The sequence below is a fragment of the Lolium rigidum genome, chromosome 3, assembly GCF_022539505.1.
Source record: "Lolium rigidum isolate FL_2022 chromosome 3, APGP_CSIRO_Lrig_0.1, whole genome shotgun sequence".
Taxonomy (NCBI): Eukaryota; Viridiplantae; Streptophyta; class Magnoliopsida; order Poales; family Poaceae; genus Lolium; species Lolium rigidum.
This window is the reverse complement of record NC_061510.1, coordinates 349444675-349464660: the sequence shown is the minus strand read 5'-3', so window position 1 is coordinate 349464660 and position 19986 is coordinate 349444675. Positions and strand designations below refer to the sequence as shown.

At 46.6% G+C, this 19986-nt stretch overlaps 1 protein-coding gene across 1 annotated transcript; it reads right to left on the bottom strand.

Moving 5' to 3' along the window:
• Nucleotides 1-2338: 2338 nt before the first annotated feature.
• Nucleotides 2339-3329, bottom strand: LOC124700264 (homeobox-leucine zipper protein HOX12-like). The gene is made up of 3 exons (XM_047232417.1): nt 3118-3329; nt 2716-3038; nt 2339-2612 (listed from the first exon to the last, which is right to left on the bottom strand). Exons 1-3 carry the CDS (start codon nt 3206-3208, stop codon nt 2346-2348), a joined length of 681 nt encoding a protein of 226 aa, XP_047088373.1. The 5' UTR covers nt 3209-3329; the 3' UTR covers nt 2339-2345.
• Nucleotides 3330-19986: the final 16657 nt, after the last annotated feature.

Genomic DNA, 19986 nt, shown 5'->3' with positions numbered 1-19986 from the left:
ACTATCTTCAGGGTGAAAACCTAAAATCTTTGATCGGGCGACGACGGTGTTTGAGCACTGTTCTCTTCTTGGAGGCGTCGTTTTTGGAGAGCCTGTAATTCAGGCGTTGTCATGGCGGTGGATGTATTGCTGTTGTTAGGCCCGAGATACTGTAGCGGGACTTTTGTTTCTTAGTTTTCTTTTCCTTTTTTTGGCTGTGTGCATCCGTAGTGCCATTAGGGTGGTACGTTGTTGCAGAGGCTAGGTGTAATTGGTATCTCTTGATATTAATATATTCCCTTTATCGAAAAAGAAGAGACATTTAATCATGGACTAACATAGAGGCAACATGCATGGCAGGCAGCTCGGGCGAGACGATCGGCAAGACGCAATCACGCACGTACAAGAGACGAACGATCAGCGAGACGAAGGATTGGAGCGCCGAAGCCCGGTCGGGCGAGGCGATCGACGATAGGGTCGATAGCCAGAATGAGAGACGAACAATCAATCGCGTGTACCCCTTTCTTCACGGAAACCAACCGAGGCAATCCTTTTCTCGCTGCAATCTTAAGCCAATCCTACTTAGTAATTTTTTTTCAGCCCATAGTAAACAAAACCGCCCATGGCTGCCATGGGTCAGGGCCGGCCCTGTGTGTACACATGACCGGGGATACCGCCCTCAAGGAGGGTGATTAGTTCTTTTTGAATAAATTGTACCTCAACTGCGAGGGTTAAGGAAAGTCTTGTGTCATTGTATGTGAGAAAGGTTTTAGGAAAGGGAACAGGGCCATGGCGAGGCGAAACATGGCCATCGTGTGCTTTGATTAGTTTAGCTAGTTGGATACTTTAGTTATAGCTTCCTAATCAACAACAACTGGATGAACCGCTGAAAGATGGTGGAACATTGTTAGCTTGTTTCCTTACAGGCTCACTTTTCGAGGAAGTTAACTTTAGCATAGGTTTTTGCTATACAAGGCAAGTGTGTGACATATGCGCTGACGCATAGTATTGCCATGTTAACATACCACTCTCTCTGTGTTGTCTCAGTCTTTATATCTCTACCACAAATCTATTGCTGCTCAAAGTTCGAACCTCCCATAAACTTCATACGCTACATTTTGGATGCTCAATGAGAACCCCGAAAATGAAAAAAAAAAGGAAAACAGTAGCATACTTGTACATTTTTTTTTAGGTAAACGTGGCATATACTTGTACATAGTATTCAGACTTTTTTTCCAAACCCAGAATCGAAGAATTTACTCGTGGTAGTACTAACTTTAACATCAGATAGTTAAAGTACATTATTACCCTAAGCCTTGGCTCTTTCTAGTTTCTACCTTACCCTGCGAGGGGAGGATTTGCGAACACCCAGACCTAGTTAGAGCAAGAACAATAGAGTAGCTGACAGCTGGCTATAACAGTTTGCCACATTATTTATAATTAATTTATAGCTACCATGTATAATAGTAAGCTAGTAGTATAAGAGTGTACTACTTTTATAATACATGGCCCACCTTTTAGTCTCACATAGTGTCTAGGAGGACGTGCTAGAGCCCACTTTCCTTCTCTCTCCTAATCTCTCTCCTCCAACTAAGAAAATTTATAATACTCCCTCCTTCTCAAGGAATAGGGCGTAATATTTTTTTCAAAATTTCGCCAAAGCTTAAGGCGTGGGATGTGTTTTGCCCTATTTCTCCCCAGACTGCCCTCACAACAGTTTAATTCGATCCTTAAAATCAGGAAAAGGGAACGGTAACTGTGGGATTGTTATTGGACATGCATGCGCATGCGAGAAAAGGATTAGAAAATCTAGAGATTAGCAATTAATGCTGCGCTGTAATTGGACCCTGAAGGAAGCGCATGGATCTGTTGAGATAATCCATGAGTCATGCCTATTAACTCAGAGGAGAGAAATTAAGGGGCAGCCGTTTTATTAGGGGTAAGTTGGGAAACTGTTGTCGCTGCTTTTTCTCCTTAATCCTCGTGCATAAAAATTTACGCCCTATTCCATGAGATGGAGGGAGTATTTTATCTCTTATAACCAACTGACTGGATCTTATTGTACTTGCTCATAGATATCATGTGCATGGCTGTTGATATTTTTTAAGAGGTTTTTTTGCTCTCAGCTGCTATCGCCTCGAACTTGAAATAGGAGTAGGCTGGTAAATAATGCAGTACGAACATTACCAATAACAGTTATAATGTACATTGCTTGGCAAGATTCTCCATGGGCACTGTCGCATTGATCGACCCATCGACACTACCACCAACTTCTGAGTTCTGACTTACTAGTTGCTACTACTGCAACGTGCGTAACGTGCATACGCACATCGATCATAGGAGTAGAACGGTTGTGCTATCCCAAATCAGCTGAATTGATCGTAGACGCATCCGAGGTAGCCGCCGGCCGCCAAGTCCATCAAGTAGTTGTTGTAGGTGTAGTCGCTCATGTAGGCGAAGTTGGCCTCCGCACCCTCCATCTCGAACTGGTCCACCATGGCCGCGTGGTCCGTCACCGTGGAGAAGGACGACGAGCTCGGGCTGCTGCCCCCACCTCCTGCTGTGGCCGCCGCCGCCATGATCTTGCTCTTCTCCTCCTCTGTCTCAGCCAACCTTTCTTTGAGCCTATGTAGCTGCATGTATGCACATGTTAGTAGAGCAGAACCAGCTCCAGCTAGCTACTACAGGAGTACAGGTCTACAGCTTTCAAGAATTCTAGAAAGAGTGTGTGTGTACCTCGGCCTCGAGGTGGCAGTTGTGGACGACGACGGAGTCGTGGGCGGCACGCAGCTTGGAGAACTCCTCCTCGATGAGCTTGCTCTTGTACCGGGCGCGGCGGTTCTGGAACCACACGGCCACCTGCTTGGTGTCGAGGCCAAGTTCGGCGGCGAGCTGCACCTTGCGCGGCGTCTCCAGCTTGCGCTCCTTCCGGAAGCTCATCTCAAGGAACTGCGCCTGCTCGTCGTTCAGCTTCCGCTTATTTGCCGCCGCGTCGTCGCCATCGCCTGCGGACGCCTTCCGCCTCCGCCGCTGCCGGCCGGCCTTCTTTTGCTCGCCGCCTGCACAACGCATTGCGGTTAGGTATAGAGGACATAGTGCGCTAGCTAACCCAGTCATCAGAGTGATAACCAAACTTACCGGAGCCTGGTGCAGCGGCGTCGGCCGGAAAACACTCCGGGAAGGCGAACGAAGGGAGCAACAGCATCTCTTCCTCCATGGGACTCATCATTCAAGTAGAGCTATGAGCAAACACTATATCACTTGTTGCGTAAATATTTGATCGGCTCTGATCGAGATGGTTTGGGCTTTGAACCTTGGATATTTTGAGAGAGACTCTAGCTAGCAATCTGCTGTGCTGTCCAGTGAGCGGTGTCCGAATCTATGAGCTCGGAGCTTGGCCGGGGGAATTTATAGAGGTGAGGTACTATTGGCAGTCTGGCACTGGTAGTAGATAGGAGATGAGGCTTAATATTTCGTCGTGTGGAGTCGCGAGAAAGCGATGCGTGTGTGTCGTGTTGTTAATTGTCATCTGCCGATGACGATCACTTTGTGCCGTGCTAGCTTTTCTGTGCTCGTTTTGGATAATGGAAAATGAAACGCGGGAGCAGTCTGGCCGGGTATCTGCAAACAAGCTAAGCTTAATTGACATGCTTACGTAAAACTCTCCGATGCGATTAATTAAGAACACAGTGGTGACTTTTGGCGAAAGGACGCGCGCGCCGGGTGAGTGGAGGTTGATTTTTGTGGCCTAAACTGTGAAATTCCTGTGCATTTCTGGCTTTCCGCCGATGCATTTTGCCGCACTAATAATATCATGTATGTGCGACTAGGGGGTGAACGGCACCGAGGTCCGATTAATTTTTGTGGCCAAAATGATGTCCCAAGGAGGGAGAACGACACCAAAGTGTCGCCAACTTCTACTTCAGGAGATGACGATCTAGGGTTTCCTTGGAAGCAGCCCGAGCAAGGAGAAGAGACATGCAGCGACGATGTCTTTGACAAGTTAACGACTTATGAGAAACTGCACCATCGTCCAGCATGACCGAAATTGGCTCGGTTTTTTACATGCAGTTGTGCCTCCCTCGAACCCGCACCTCCGCCCAGCAAGGGGGCTGACCACCAATCGCATGGCCCCGCCGTTGTATGCCACGCTGCCCATTATCTCCGTAGCCGTCACGAGAAGTTGCCCCGTTGGTGTCAGACCCGCGGGCTTCACCCATTGTTGTCCTACGGCCATCGCAAGAGAATTGAAGGAGGGGGAAGGCAGCGCCGCCGCCGCTAGGGTTTGATGGTCGGGCCACCGGAAGGGGCCATGCACTGATGCACATATAAAGGCCGGGTTGAAAGTTGGAAGCTGGACGCTCTAAGTTGAGGTGTGAAAGAGGGTGATGTGCAGCTTGATTAAAGCTATCCAGCTATATCGATTTTAGCTGTAGTGTTTGAGGTGCACAAGTTACCCATCGATCGGAGTGAGCGCATGGGTTGTGTGTCGGCTTCCGGGGTCCGGCCGGAATGCACGCACGCACGCCTGAGCTGCCCCTTTCTTCAAAAAAAAGTTTGGCACACCTGCCAGATATCCATTTCGAGTGTACCACCACACGCTTTCATATCTCGCGTAAAGTATATACTCCTATATAGATCTGTACGTGCATGTCGATAGGGCTAGCTAAGCTAGTACCAAGTACCAACTGTCGATCCAACGAGCATGTGAAACTCGATCGCTTAATTATTTGGCCTGGGCGTACGTGTTGCCATGGTGATGGATCGTCTTCTTCCCCTGGTTCCTTCAGGTCTCTTCTCTCTGCTCTAGCTTTACTTCTTGCGGCTGATCTCTGGCGCACGTAGGACGACTCGTAAAGTTCGTGTGAACAGCCTCTCTTTTCTGGGACACGACGGGTCGATGGAGGATGGCCGCTGCAATTTTGGGCAAGTTTGCAGAATTTGCGCGCGTTCCAGTGTACCTGCCCTTGCTGGAATAGTAGAATGTCGAATGCCAGTTCGCCACGCAGGTACTCTACTGCTTCAAGGAACGCAAGCAAATTAATGAACGTACTGTTCCTTATCCATGGAGCGTGGTCAAACTTCACAACTACTTTGCTCCAATGATGTTAGAATATTAGGCAATTTTCGTGTGAGATTAATTACTACTGAAAATAACATTACGGATGCACAATTATACTTAACCATACAAATCAGACTAAGCACATGCATCAGATCTGAACATGAAACAAATAGCAGTGCAAGATAGGAGAAGAAAAAACACGTACATCGCGACCGGGAAGGTTGCACCAGCAGCAGCACCACCACCATGGGAATCGTTGATGTCGCCCAATGGTGTAGTCAGATCTATCGAGGAAGCAGTCGAACCGGCGAAGAAGAGCACGAACAAACGCCTAAGTGAGAGAGGCAGACTAGAGAGTTCTGAGAGTTGTGTACTCCAGATCTGTTTTGTCTCCTAGTATAGCATGGGAGGAGAGCCGACCCGACCGCGTAGGATGACACCAGACCGCGTTGACACCCAACTCAGTTGGTGCACCAAGCAAAAATTTAGGCTTCCTTGAGTATGTCTCGAACTCGAGTCACGAAACGCGGCGTGCGTGACGAGGCGAGGCGGGACGGGCGGAAGAGGAGGAATGCGCGAGAGCTCATTCTATTCTCACTCACTTGGAAGGACTAGAAGAGTAGCCCTTATATAGCACTCCAACTCTCTCCCAACTAGCAATGTGGGAATAAAATTTGTCCCCAAAGCTTTCTCAAGCTGCTAACATGATGGGTCTTGAGATTTTAGAAATTATAGACTACATGGGCTGTCTTACTGTCTTACTGAATTGTAGCCCATCTAGATTCAACAAATGCAACTCAAAATATGAAAATGGGAGGATATTCCTTCCTTCCAAGTACGTTACTTCTGCGTCCACACCCCACGCAACTGCTTTTCTGTGCTTTTGCGACGTGTTGACCCTCAAGGCTAGCTCAAGCGACAATACTCGATCAAAGGCTGCCAGAAAATAGCTCTCGACAACCTATGAATTGCGCAGTTGCATTCTTTCCATGTAGAGGGCATGCTGCAATAATATCCTTTTTTAATCTAAAATCACTCCCACATAGTGGATCCATTTTTACCACTTGCTAGGGTTTACAATTGTATTACAGAGTAGTTTGACATGTAATTATATTATTATTTCACTCTTATGATCTGGATCCACCAAAGCATCACCGAGGATATCAATTAATTTTGGGTTTTGCTATTTTCCGGGTGAATGAGGAAAAAGTATATTTATAAGTCACCACCAAGAATAGTCCGATCAGACTTCTAGACTCACGAAGCTGAAAAAATGACAAGGGAGCTTTTTAACCGAGAAATAAGCATTTCTAAATCAACCAAGACATATGCAAATGTCGTTATCTTAACATATGGATTTCTGAACTAGCGGCGAGAATTAGGCTCAAAAACCGTATCCACAGGTTTCCAAAAATTATGAGATAAATCATGCACTTAAATACTGCATTGATATTTACTAATGTAATTTTTCAGAAAAGGTCTGATCATATGTGGTGTACACAAAAAAGAGAAAACGAAACTTGAACAAGATTTTTGCACAGTAATTGCATTGTACCTTGGTCATTTTGTTATTTTTTCCAAGTTACATACTTTTGTATTTAAGTTTGAAACTCGGCACACACATGTACCTGCATACCCAGCAACATGCAAAAATTAATTTGTATTTTTCTGACTTTATTTAGTATTTATTCTGATTTTAATATTTGCAAAAATTATGAGATAAATCATGCACGTAAGTACTGCACTGATATTCACTCATACAATTTTTTTTTTAAATACGATCATATGTGGCCTACAAAAAAAAAAGAGAAAACGGAACTTGAAAGAAGTTTTTGCATAGTAATTGCTGTCAAAGTTACATACTTTTGTATTTAAGTTTCAAACTCCGCGTGCACGTACATGCATACATTCCCAACATGGAAAAATTAATTCTGTATAACTTTATCTTTATTTAGTATATTTAATTTTAATTTTAGTGTTTAACGCTGGTCAGGAGTGCCTAGGTTATGAAAATTCGCTTCGAGACATACGCTGTTTAACAGAATTGTAGTTTCAAGTAGAATCGTATGAAAATCTATTGGACAATTGAAAAACCCAAAGCGCACTATATATGTATCACTACTTAGGCACTAATTCAGTGCTGTTTTTTACTATGTTTGTGTGCTATAGGTTAATACGTACCTTTAGCTAATTGTCGGGTTGATGATTTGATGTCCTTTTAGAAATAGGTTTTACTAGTGTGTATCAATCAATTAAGTCAACTAACTTTTATAGTAACTACTAACAAGTATTAATTTCTCTTTGTTGATTGACGAATTTGGACTTGGCGGTGACTAACATATATTCGCGCCTGACGACGTGCAAGCACAAGAGTACTCCTACATGCCAAGGGTGTTGTGTGACATGGTAGCGTGTGTGATAGGGACGATGGGATGGCGATTGTATACTGATCCATCAGAGGATTGTTTTCACCCAGAAAGATGCATATGCAAGATGGGTTTGGTACTACCAACAAAAACAAAAACTGAAAGATACGAGGGAGAGAACGACACACCGTAATAAGGACGTGTTCAATAATGATATCTCTCTATCCAGTACTTAAAAATGGAATTTAGTGCACGGACTCCTTAATCGATTTTTGATACTCTCTGCTTATTCAAATTCAACTTGAGCTAACATAGTTGTACTTTATGATCTTATCACTGGTGGAAAAACAGGCTTTGGTCGCGGTTGGCAACTGCCATTAGTCGCGGTGGCCCAACCGCGACCAAAGTAGCGCGACTAAAGGCCCCCCCCTTTAGTCGCGGTTCCTTACGAACCGCGACTAAAGCGCCCATCCACGTGGGCCTCGAGGCGAGCGCCAGGGCGGAGGACCTTTAGTCGCGGTTCTTCCGGCCAACCGCGACTAAAGGCCTCCGCAGGTTTAGGGTTTAGCCCCCTCCCCCTAAATCTGGTTTCTTTTTAATTTGTATTATTTTATTTCTTTTGGGTTTTAATTTTGAAGGAGTTTCACATATTCTACGGTACCGTATACATACATGCATATGAATGTACAATTTCAAACAAATTTGAAATTAGAACCAAAAAGAATTCAAGAGTAATATACAATATATATTCAATATCGGATGACCATATACAATATATATTCAATATCGGATGACCATATACAATTTTGAACAAGTTAGTTACAAATTCCGGTGCCTATAAAGATCTACGTCATCGTAATAGTGTTCTCCTCTAGGATCGATGACTTCCTCGCCAACCATCCAGCCTAGTTCCTCTTGAAGTGGTCGGAAGCGAGCTTCTAGACTAAGCGTCTTCCGGAGGTTATTCCTCAGGATGTTGTTCTCACACGTCTGGTCCCGCTCATTGCAGTATCTCCGGATCCTCTCACAAACATAGTATCCACATAGATTGGTCCCCGGTGGCTGAGTATCCCCGCATCGTCGGCACTCGCCATTTTAAAATGTAGCTCTTTTTTGAATTCACCGACCTTGGTATCTACGAACCGTCTCCAAACCCTACGAGGCAAAGAAAATTAAATAAACAAGAGAGTTATTAATTAGTTACTTGATATTAGGAAATGATGAACGAAATAGGCCGATCGATATAGAGCGCAAATGAATGAAAATAATTACTTTTGCATCATTTTTCTCATGTCGCCCCAAAGCGCCGGATCCATATTCAGAGAGTCGTGGACGAGAACCGAGGAGGTCTGAACTTTAATTACCATAAGAATCCAATGGAACCTGCGGACACGATACATGCACAGCTCATGCATAACTCATCGATTAGCCACATACCATGCATGGAGTAAACAAAAGAGAATGTGCTCAAGACAGAAACACTCACCCAAAATGGTAAGGAAATAGAATATCACTTTTCTCTTGCTGTTTTCTAATAAACCGCCACAGGTCTTCCTCCACGTCGGCAGTGGTGGTGTTCTAACACATATGAATTAACGATGTGTGGGTCAATGAACCCAACATCATGGATGTTCCTTATTCGCATTTCCCGCTTCTTCATTCTCGCATAATATATAGCGTACACAACAAGATAGTTAGGACAATATATATATATATAGTGCAGGCAATGAACGAGATGGGGTAGAAATTAATAAATCACTTACAGAACGTAGCAACTGATGATAGATTTGTCGAGGTCGCGCAGATTGAACAGCTGGAACAATTCACTCAGAGGAATTTGTACCCAGTAACGTTTGAAGTGATGCTCATATTTAACTTCCGCATAGATATAGTCTTTGGCGTTTTCATGTTTTATGTAAGCCTTGTACCAATTTAGCAGACCTTTCATTTGTCGAGGTAGATCCTCTTCCTGGCGCAGGCTCGATGAGAGGGCCATTCTTCACATATGTAAATACTACGTCCTTCATTGGCGCCTCATCAAGGCCTAACACCGCACGAAGAGTGATACCTAAGTCGGCCGCTTGTTTTCTCGGCACTTTCTACAAATCAATCCATATGCTGCCGCAGCTGCTATGATATCGGGGGCCTCCCGACCGGCGGCTTGCACTATGAGCGGGGCGATCGATTGTTTACTTTGTTCCCCGAGCTGGGCAACTTCTTTCCCCTTTCTAATTTTGTCTCGGCCTTGTCCTCCAAGGCTTTCTTCTCCGCGACTCTTTGTTCCTCTTGAACGCGACCGCTTGCCTACGAAGTTCACGTAAATAGTCGTCGTGCAGATTCTTCGCGGCTTGGGACGGTGTGTTCAAAAATGACTTAGCCCACTCGCTTTTCCTTGTCGAATATACCGGCTTGGGCTCGCCCTCTATTTTCTTCTTGACGCTCGCCTTCCATTTCTCTAAATCAGCAGCCGCGCCCGCCTCGACTTCCTCGGCACTACTTTCCCAAGGCCTCGTGGGGAGAGGCTTCGATGATACCTCCGGTACCTTTGTTTTCTTAGGTACGTAAGGGTCCGGGTTAATAACCCAGGACCGCTTCGCTTCTTCGCCGGAGGTGGATTGGGGGCGGTACCGGTGTCCGATCACCCGCCGGACGAGGATCGGGGGCGGCGTCCGCCGACGTGAATGAGGTGTATTAGGTGAAGCACCACCGCCACCGTCACCGCCACCGCCACCGTCACCGCCACCGCCACCGCCACCGTCACCGCCACCGCCACCACCACCACCGTACGGGGGTGGACTTGTTGGCGCCTCGCCCGGAAACTTGATAAATTTCTTCGCCATAGAATGAACTCGGCGCTTGACATCTCCAAGTCTTTTCACCCCTTCGTGTGTAGCAATGTCAATGTCCAGGTCCTCAAACCCTTGGACTATCTCCTCCACCGTGACACGAGCATAGCCATCTTGAATGGGGTTGTTGTGGTGGAGTGCTCCGGTGGTAAAGCACCGCCGATGGCTACCTTCATGGACATGTTCCCGATAGGATAATACAGATGACATGCTTTCATCTCCTTTATATCGTCCACGGGGTAGCGAGGAGGCTCCGGTGCAAGAACCTCGACCACCAGCCGAGGCTCCGTGCAGTAATTTCTATCGTCGGTGCACCAGCCGGTGAGGCCTCCGTGGAAGCCACGCTGCTTCTTCTCCGCTGCCGGCTTCCGAGATCCATTGGATGATCTTCATGCTCGCGCCCGAGCTGCATCTCTTTCGGCGACTAGTACACTCACGGTTTTCTTCATCACATCCATTTCCGTTACCAACTTCGCCACAACATCCGCATCCCGATCCATCTTTCTCTTACGGCTTCGTAACCGTACGGGTCATCTTTCTCGGGGAACCCTAGTTTCCACGAAATGTCCCCGGGCATGCCTCGTACACGTCCTCCGTGTTCAGGATTCCCGAGGGCTTTGTCGTGGCGTCGTTCTCTCCGTTGAACCCGATCCTCCCCTCTTGAGCATCCCTCATTGCCTCAATAAGCTTTTGGGTGGGTGTAATTATTTTGCCCCGATAAACACACTCCCTCGTCTCCGGGTTCGGCGATCCCCCATGCCCGTACCACCAGCCTTTTGGCCCTTGGGTCCCATCCCTCCGTACTCGGACGGATTCCTCGCGCCCTCGCCTCGTTCTCCATCTTCTCCCACTTAGGCTGCCAAAAGCGATACCCTCCTCGGCCCCATTTTATGATTGTACTCCTTCTTGGCCGCATTTTCCTTATTTTTTTTCGATAGTTCAAGGAACTGCTCCGATTTCTTTTGCTTCACAAATTCTGGCCAATCATGTTGCAGCTTCTCATATTGTCCTTTGAAATCCGGAGTCTTGCCCCGGTTGACAAAGTCATGGGCTAGATTTTGCTTGTATTTCCGGAATGCGTTGGCCATCCTAGAAAGAGCGAACTGTTTGACTAGCTTGCGCCTCTTCTTGTTTTCCGCAATCTTGTTACCCTCCTCATCGTATTTGCGGTATTCCGGAGGTAGAACGAAATGTTCCATAAGCTTGTTGAAGCAATCTTTTTTTCTCTCTCGTTCGACAAAAGTGAAACCAACACGTGCCTTCTTTGGCTCATTCCACTCTCGGCGGGTGATCGAGACGTTGTCTCTAACAACGGCTCCGCATTGGCCGACAAACTTGGTGGCGTTCTTGCCGGGCTCCAGCCGCCTGCCGGTTTCTTCGTCGACAACATCGATGGTGCATGTTTCTCCTGCTTTCATCGTCTTGGTTGCGCCACGCTTTGACGACGACGTACTCGATTTTTTCGACGATCCGGCCGAGGGCTAAAATAAGAAAGAGAGTCGCGCGCGTTAGTACACACACATTAATTTATTCAAATCAGCTTAGTTGTATCACCGTACGCTCAATATGTATATATATATACCTCGGCGCCGGAGGTGGTTGCTACTTCCAACCGAAGATCGTCGTTTATCGACGTTTCTTCGGCATCATCTTGTCGACGGCGCCCTTCATCTTCACCCTCAAGGTTCGGATAAGAAGAGATATCATCTTCTTCTTCTCCGGTCGGCACATATATAACATCGCCTTTTATGATGCCGAAGATATGTTCTTCAGCCGTCCGGATCATAGTTGTCCGTAATCGGGTCACCTCTATCGTCCGCCATATGTCGATCCCGAAAACATGTAGTCAAAACAAATTAATTGTGTATATGCCAGCATTATCACATCTCTTCTACATATAAAGAGAGAGGGCGACGAGGGAGGCGAGAGGGGGACGCGTGTATTAGATGTGTATATGCGGACGATCGACCTCGCCTCGCATGCAGTGGACCGCGTGACCGAGAGAACGGTGGTGGTGGCGAAAGGGGGACGCAGTGACCGCGTGACCGAGAGACCGGTGGCGGTGGCGAAAGGGGGACGCAGTGACCGCGTGACCGAGAGACCGGTGTGGCGGTGACCGAGAGGGCGGTGGCGGTGCCGAGGACACATAACCCTCGCCGCCCCTCTCGATCCCAAATAAAATTTTGTTAAGTTAAAATTTTGATCATTAAGTCTAAATTTTGTGGCGGTGGCGGTGGTGGTGGTGGTGGCGGTGGTGGTGGCGGTGCCGATCCTTCTCTCTCTCGTAAAAAAACAAAAAACCCCGCGCGTATACGGAGGGGGCGGCGAAGGCGTCTCGTCGCCCCTCCGTATACACGCGGGGTCGGTGTCGAAAGGGCGGTGGCGAAATGGCGGTGGCGGTGGCGGTCCCTCCTTTCTCTCTCTTTCTCTCTAGCGCGCGAGAGGGTCGCGCGGCGCCCCCTCCGTATACACACGGGGCGAGCGCGCAAGTTTTTTTAAGTCAAATTTTACTTTTTTTAAGTCAAATTTTCGTTTTTTTTAGACAAACTTTTTAAGTCAATTTTTAGTTTTTTAAAATCAAATTTTAGTTATTTTTATATTTGTTTTTGTTTTGTTATTAGTTAAGATCTGTTTACTAAAAAAACAAAAAACAAAAAACAAAAAAGGCCGGCTGCTCATATCTTCTCTCTCTTTCTCTCCCCTCCTCTCTTTCTCTCTCGTAACCGGCCGGCCAGCGGGCGCGCGACGGCGCGGGCAGCGAGGCGACGGCGGCGGCGGGCGAGGCTAGGACGGCGACGGCGGCGGTGCGAGGCTAGGGCGCGCGGCGGGGTCTTCGCGCGCTCGGCGCGCGCGCGCGCAGGGCGATCGAGGGCGCGCCGGCCGTTACCTTGGCGGCGGCGAGACTCCGTTCGGCAAGGGCGCGGGCAGCGAGGGCCGCGGCGAGGTCGTCGAGGCGCGGCGGAGGCGGCGACGGCGTCGGAGGCGGGGCGGCGACGGCGTCTCTGGCCGGGCAAGCACTCGCGGAGAAGACGATGGGCGCGCGGAGAAGAAGAAGCGGCGCGGGCGCCGCCCGCGCGGGCATTTATAGCTCCAACCTTTAGTCGCGGTTGGGGAGCCCAACCGCGACTAAAGGGTACCTTTAGTCGCGGTTGGTGACCCCAACCGCGACTAAAGGATTTTTTCGCCCCAATTTGCGGTTCCGCGGAGAGGACCTTTAGTCGCGGTTGGCCGTGCCAACCGCGACTAAAGGCCTTTTTTCAAAATACTTTTCATTTCAAAATTTCAAAAATACAAATAATATATCAAAAAAATCAGAAAAATAAAACTAATTCATTTCAAAATTTCAAAAATACAAATAATATATCAAAAAATTCAGAAAAATAAAACTAATTCATTTCAAAATCTCGTAAATACAAATAATATATCAAAAAATTCAGAAAAATAAAACTAATTCATTTCAAAATCTCAAAAAATACAAATAATATATCAAAAAATTCAGAAAAATAAAACTAATTCATTTCAAAATCTCAAAAATACAAATAATATATCAAAAAATTCAGAAAAATAAAACTAATTCATTTCAAAATCTCAAAAATACAAATAATATATCAAAAAATTCAGAAAAATAAAACTAATTCATTTCAAAATCTCAAAAATACAAATAATATATCAAAAAATTCAGAAAAATAAAACTAATTCATTTCAAAATCTCAAAAAATACAAATAATATATCAAAAAATTCAGAAAAATAAAACTAATTCATTTCAAAATCTCAAAAATACAAATAATATATCAAAAAATTCAGAAAAATAAAACTAATTCATTTCAAAATCTCAAAAATACAAATAATGTATCAAAAAAATCAGAAAAATAAAACTAATTCATTTCAAAATGTTTAAAATACATATAATATATCAAAAAATTCATAAAAAGAAAACTAATTCAATTCAAAATTTTAAAAATACAAATTATCAAAAATTCATAAAAATAAAACTAATTCAATTCAAAAGTTCGTTGGCCCCCTCTTCCCGCCTCTTTCCGCCGACCCCTCTTCCCTCCTCGTCTTCCCGCCATTTCTTCCCCGTCTTCCCGCCTCTTTCTTCCCCGCCAATTGTTTCCCGCCAATTTCTTTCGGCCTCTTTCTTCCCGCCAATTTTTTCCCGCCAATTTCTTCCCGCCACTTTCTCCCCGCCTCTTTCTTCCCGCCTCCTCGTCTTCCCGCTCCCATTTTTCCCGCCATTTGTCACTACATATAGGTAGCCCGGCTTGGCCAGCATTATCACATCTCTACAATCTCTCATCACTCTCTCATGGCTTCCACCGCACCCACTCTAACCTACCGGCAGGTGGAGGAGCTTTGCGCCTCGAACTACCCTTGCCCACCGGGCTACCGCGTCCCTCGCCGGCCGGAGCCTGAGCGCCGGCGGCGTGCCGGTCCCTCCCGTCCCTCGTGGTACCGCGCGCCGGGCGGCCATCACGAACCACTACTACCTCGACCTCACGCCGGAGCAGCGGATGAATCCCCGCCGGCATCTCGATAACCAGCATACTTGGGACGCCTTCTTCATCAATCGGCGTGAGAGGGCGCTCGCTGGTATGAGGAGGACGGTCTCGCCTCCCGGAAACTTCCACGAGGCCGGCCGTCGGCTATGGTGGTACGGCCGGACTCCGCGAGCGTCATGGACTACATCACGGCCGGCGATATCCCCCGCCTCGCGCTACCCTCGGCTCGAGCCACGAGCGCCGCCCGACGACAGCCGACGACAAGCAGCGACGACGACGCCGGCAACTTAGAAGGCGACGACTACCAAGTACAACGGCGGCGGCTATGAAGACTACGAGTATGCATATTATACGCCTAGGCAGGAGTATGACTAAATCACTCCAAATTTCATGTATGCAGGAGTATGACTTAGTCACTCCAAATTTCCTATATGCAGGAGTATGACTTAGTCACTCCAAATTTCATGTATGCGGGAGTATGACTTAGTCACTCCAAATTTCATGTATCATCGGTGCTATCTCGAGTCAATTGAATCATTCGAAAATGGACACCAAACACATCACGGGTAATATAATTCACATGATTCATTCAACAAAGTTTGGTACAATAATAAATTATTACACATCATTTCTTCCCTTGTGTCCCCGCTTGCTTACGATTGTGCCGTATCCATGGAGCATCCTCATCATTTAACTTAATGCTTGGGTCGGTGTTCACTTTGAAGGGCGGAATTTCAGCAAACATATTATAATCTTCTCGACATGTCCTGTCTTGTCCTCCACTCCCACGATGTTTCTTTTCCCCGAAAGAACAATGTGGCGCTTTGGATCATCGCATGATGTACTCGATCGTTTTCTTATCTTTCCGTTTCCTCGGTTTGCTACTCATGTCCTTCACATAGAAAACCTGAGCGACATCTTTCGCTAGGACGAATGGTTCGTCAAGGTAACCAAGATTGTTGAAATCCACCATTGTCATTCCGTATTGCTGGTCCACCTTTACCCCACCTCCTCGTTAGCTTGAACCATTTGCACCGGAACAAAGGGACCCTAAAGGAGGGTCCATAGTCAAGTTCCCATATCTCCTCTATGTAACCATAATATGTGACCTTTTGCCCATTCTCGGTTGTCTGCATCAAAGCGGACACCACTGTTTTGGTTGGTGCTCTTTTTATCTTGGGCGATCGTGTAAAATGTATTCCCATTTATCTCGTACCCTTGGAAAGTCGTTATAGTCGAAGATGGTGTCTTGGCCAACATGTACAGTCTGATCTACAACCTTATTGTCACTCATTAAATGTTTTCTCAACCAACCGCCGAAAGTCTCCATGTGGGCCTTCCTAATCCAGGATTCAGGCTTCCCGGGGTTGTCCGAGCGTAAAATATTCTTGTGTTTCTCAAAGTACGGAGCAACCAAGCTGGAATTGGTCGAACCGTGTGGTGTGCTTCGGTCGGAGAATGGCCGTCCATACATATCATTGATTTCCTTCCGATCGTGCCTTTTCCACTTAGTCTCCCCTCGTGCCGCGATTGAGGAAGACCAATCGGCTTAAGGTCGGGAACAAAGTCAACACAAAACTCAATTACCTCCTCATTTCCATAGCCCTTGGCGATGCTTCCTTCTGGCCTAGCACGGTTACGAACATATTTCTTTAATACTCCCATGAACCTCTCGAAGGGGAACATATTGTGTAGAAATACGGGACCGAGAATGGAAATCTCATCGACTAGGTGAACCAGGAGGTGCGTCATAATATTGAAGAAGGATGGCGGGAACACCAACTCGAAACCGACAAGACATTGGATCACATCGTTCCGTAACCGTGGTAGAACTTCCGGATTGATTACCTTCCGAGAGATTGCATTGAGGAATGCACATAGCTTCACAATGGCTACTCGAACATTTTCCGGCAGGAGCCCCTCAAAGCAATCGGAAGCAATTGCGTCATAATCACGTGGCGGTCGTGAGACTTCGGGTTTTGGAACTTTTTCTCCGCCATGTTTATTATTCCCTTTATATTGGACGAGAATCCCGACGGGACCTTCATACTGCTCGGGCATTCAAAAAAGATGACCTTCTCTTCTTTGGTCGGAGCGTAGGCCGGCACGACCTTGAAACCGTTCCGGATGCGGGTCATCGGGGTCTTTCAAACTTTGCCGGTCCTGCCGTGCTTCCTTTGTATCATTTGACTTCCCATACACGCCCAAGAAGCTTAGGATGTTCACGCAAATATTCTTCGTAACGTGCATCACGTCGATTGCAGAGCGGACTTCTAGGACTTTCCAATATTCTAGCTCCCGAATATAGATTTCTTCTTCCACATGGCTACGTGCCCGTCGGCTCCCTTCGGAACCGATTGTCCGCCAGGACCCTTTCCAAAGATGACTTTCAAACCCTTGACCATATCAAATACCTCAAGCACCAGTAGTGTTCCGCGAGCTTCGGCCGGTGATCTCGCCTTGCCGTTGTAATGCTTGCCTTTCTTTCTTACTCGGATGACCTTTCGGAAGAAATCGACGATGCCCAAGGTACACGTTCTTCTTACAATTTGGCAAATGTACACTTTCAGTCTCATGTAAGCAGTGCGTGCATGCATTGTATCCCTTATTTGACAAGTCCCGAAAGGTTACTAAGAGCAGGCCAATCGTTGATGGTTACGAAAAGCAACGCTCGTAGGTCAAATTCCTCTTCTTTGTGCTCATCCCACACACGGACACCAGGTCTGCCCCACAGCCTGTAAAAGCTCATCAACTAATGGCCTTAGGTACACATCGATGTCGTTGCCGGGTTGCTTCGGACCTTGGATGAGCACCGGCATCATAATGAACTTCCGCTTCATGCACAACCAAGGAGGAAGGTTGTAGATGCATAGAGTCACGGGCCAGGTGCTATGGCTGGAGCTCTGCTCGCCAAAAGGATTCATGCCATCCGTACTTAGACCAAATCTTATGTTCCTTGCGTCAGCTGCAAAATCTTTGAACTCTCTCGTCGATCTTTCTCCATTGCGTTCCATCTGCGGGGTGTCTCAACTCCCCGTCCGACTTACGGTCCTCTTTGTGCCATCGCAACAACTTGGCATGCTCTTTGTTCCCGAACGGACGTTTCAACCGTGGTATTATAGGAGCATACCACATCACCTTGGCGGGAACCCTCTTCCTGGGTTTCCGGCCCTCAACATCGTCACCGGGGTCATCGCCTCGATCTTATAACGCAATGCAGGTGCATACCGGGCATTCATTCAAATTCTCGTATTCACCGCGGTAGAGGATGCGATCGTTGATGCATGCATGTATCTTCGAACCTCTAAACCTAGAGGGCGAGACAACCTTCTTTGCTTCGTACGTAGTGGCGGGCAGCTCGTTATTCTTTGGAAACATATTCTTCAACATTTTCAGCAAGTTTTCAAATGCCGAGTCAGCTACACCTGCCTGTGCCTTCCATCTCAGCAAATCCAGGTGTGCAGCCCAGCTTTTTCGGACCATCATCGCATCCGGGGTACAGCGCCTTCCCCGTGATCCTCTAACATGCGATCCAAATTCTCCCTCTCTTTTTCGGTTTCGCAGCGTCTCCGTGCATCAGCAATGGTCCGACCAAGATCATCAACGGGATCATCACGTGCCTCTTCTTCACCTTCCCCTTCACCTTCAGCATCCTCCATGAAAGTATCACCGAAATGAGAAAGATAGCTTTCATCATTGAAATCATCCCCTTCTTCATCTTCTTCCATTATAACCCCTCTTTCTCCATGCTTGGTCCAACAATTATAGCTTGGCATGAAACCGTGCCGAAGCAGGTGCATGTGAACATCTCTTGAGGAAGAGTAACCCTTCTGATTCTTACACTTAACACATGGACAGATAACAAAACCCCCCGCTTGTTCGCATTAGCCACTACGAGGAAATCTTTCAAACCCGTACTGAACTCGCCGGAGAGTCGGTTACCGTACATCCATTGCCGATTCATCTGCATTATTATAATATAAAATATATAATTAACCATCATGCATTTGTTAAACTAACTAGCTACAAACAATATAAATTAAACAATTAATGAACTACACACACATGCATATTTTATCAATGACACATATCAAAGGTTCAAGTTGCTAACCGCGATCGAGGAGGAAAAATTAAATGAGAAAGCTCAAGTGTGACTCCAACACTTCATATCATGTTTGTTTCATGCTCTTGGGGCATTTCATCAAACACCTTATGTGCATAAGAGGAACCAAAAGCAAACCTAACACTCACTTGTGAAGAGAATGGCTCCAAATGGCTAAGTGTTGGCTGCTGGATGGGTATATATAGGGGAGGGGCTTTAGTCCCGGTTGGCCTGGCCAACCGCGACTAAAGGCCTTCGGGCACCTTTAGTCGCGGTTGGGCTGGCCAACCGCGACTAAAGCCCCCACGTGCACCCAGCTGGCCACCGTGCGCCCGGGCCCAGGCCTTTGGTCGCGGTTCGCCACACGAACCGCGACTAAAGACCCCATTAGTCGCGGTTCCTTTACCTTCGCGACTTATGGGGCTTCCCGGAAGCCTGTTTTTCCACCAGTGTATCACACCTTTAATTATCAGCTTCTATTTGGATTTTCTCCAAATGATGTTAAATATCCATCAAATTTCTGTTGTTTCATAGTGATCAATCCCCTAGATTTGGTATACCTCACTCCACCTCATAGATGGTTATTGATTTTGCTTGTTGATGATCTTGATGCCCTTCTCATCATCTGCTTGCCTGCTTCTCATGATGGCTTCTATCTCCTCGTGATCTTGGTTGATCGTATGAGATGCTTATGAGGTCTTTATTGGGTTGTGTATACTAGACGGTTCTATGTGTTCTTGTTGTTCTGTCTGCCTTTTTGATGGATGTGCTTGCTTGTGAAGCTAAGCAGCATTGTTAATCTTTTATAATGCTCTATGATCTGGTCTCTGGTCGACAACACATGCAATACATGGATGTGTGGGCTGTTAGTGTGCTTGTTGGTTGCTTTGTTTGAAAGCTAAGATGGATAGGCTCGGCTTAGTGATAATTATCTCCATCTGATTTGAACTTTGAGCTCCACTTTTCATTTCCACTTGTTTTGGTTTGCTTGTGATACTTGCATGTTGAACAAGATAAGAGAAGAATGGAAGAGAAGAAACTTGTAGCTGGTTTAGACTAGGTTTCGGGTTTCATTTATATTCTTGTAATTTTTTCTTTTAATTGAAATATTGTATTTCTTTTGAATTA

What these genes read in the sequence shown, in the direction of transcription:
- LOC124700264 (XM_047232417.1), bottom strand. Translation starts at nt 3,208, where the DNA reads ATGATGAGTCCCATGGAGGAAGAGATGCTGTTGCTCCCTTCGTTCGCC. An exon ending in CGCCGCTGCACCAGGCTCCG is followed by an intron (nt 3,039 to 3,117) that starts GTAAGTTTGGTT and finishes TGCGTTGTGCAG; the next exon opens with GCGGCGAGCAAAAGAAGGCC. An exon ending in ACTGCCACCTCGAGGCCGAG is followed by an intron (nt 2,613 to 2,715) that starts GTACACACACAC and finishes GCATACATGCAG; the next exon opens with CTACATAGGCTCAAAGAAAG.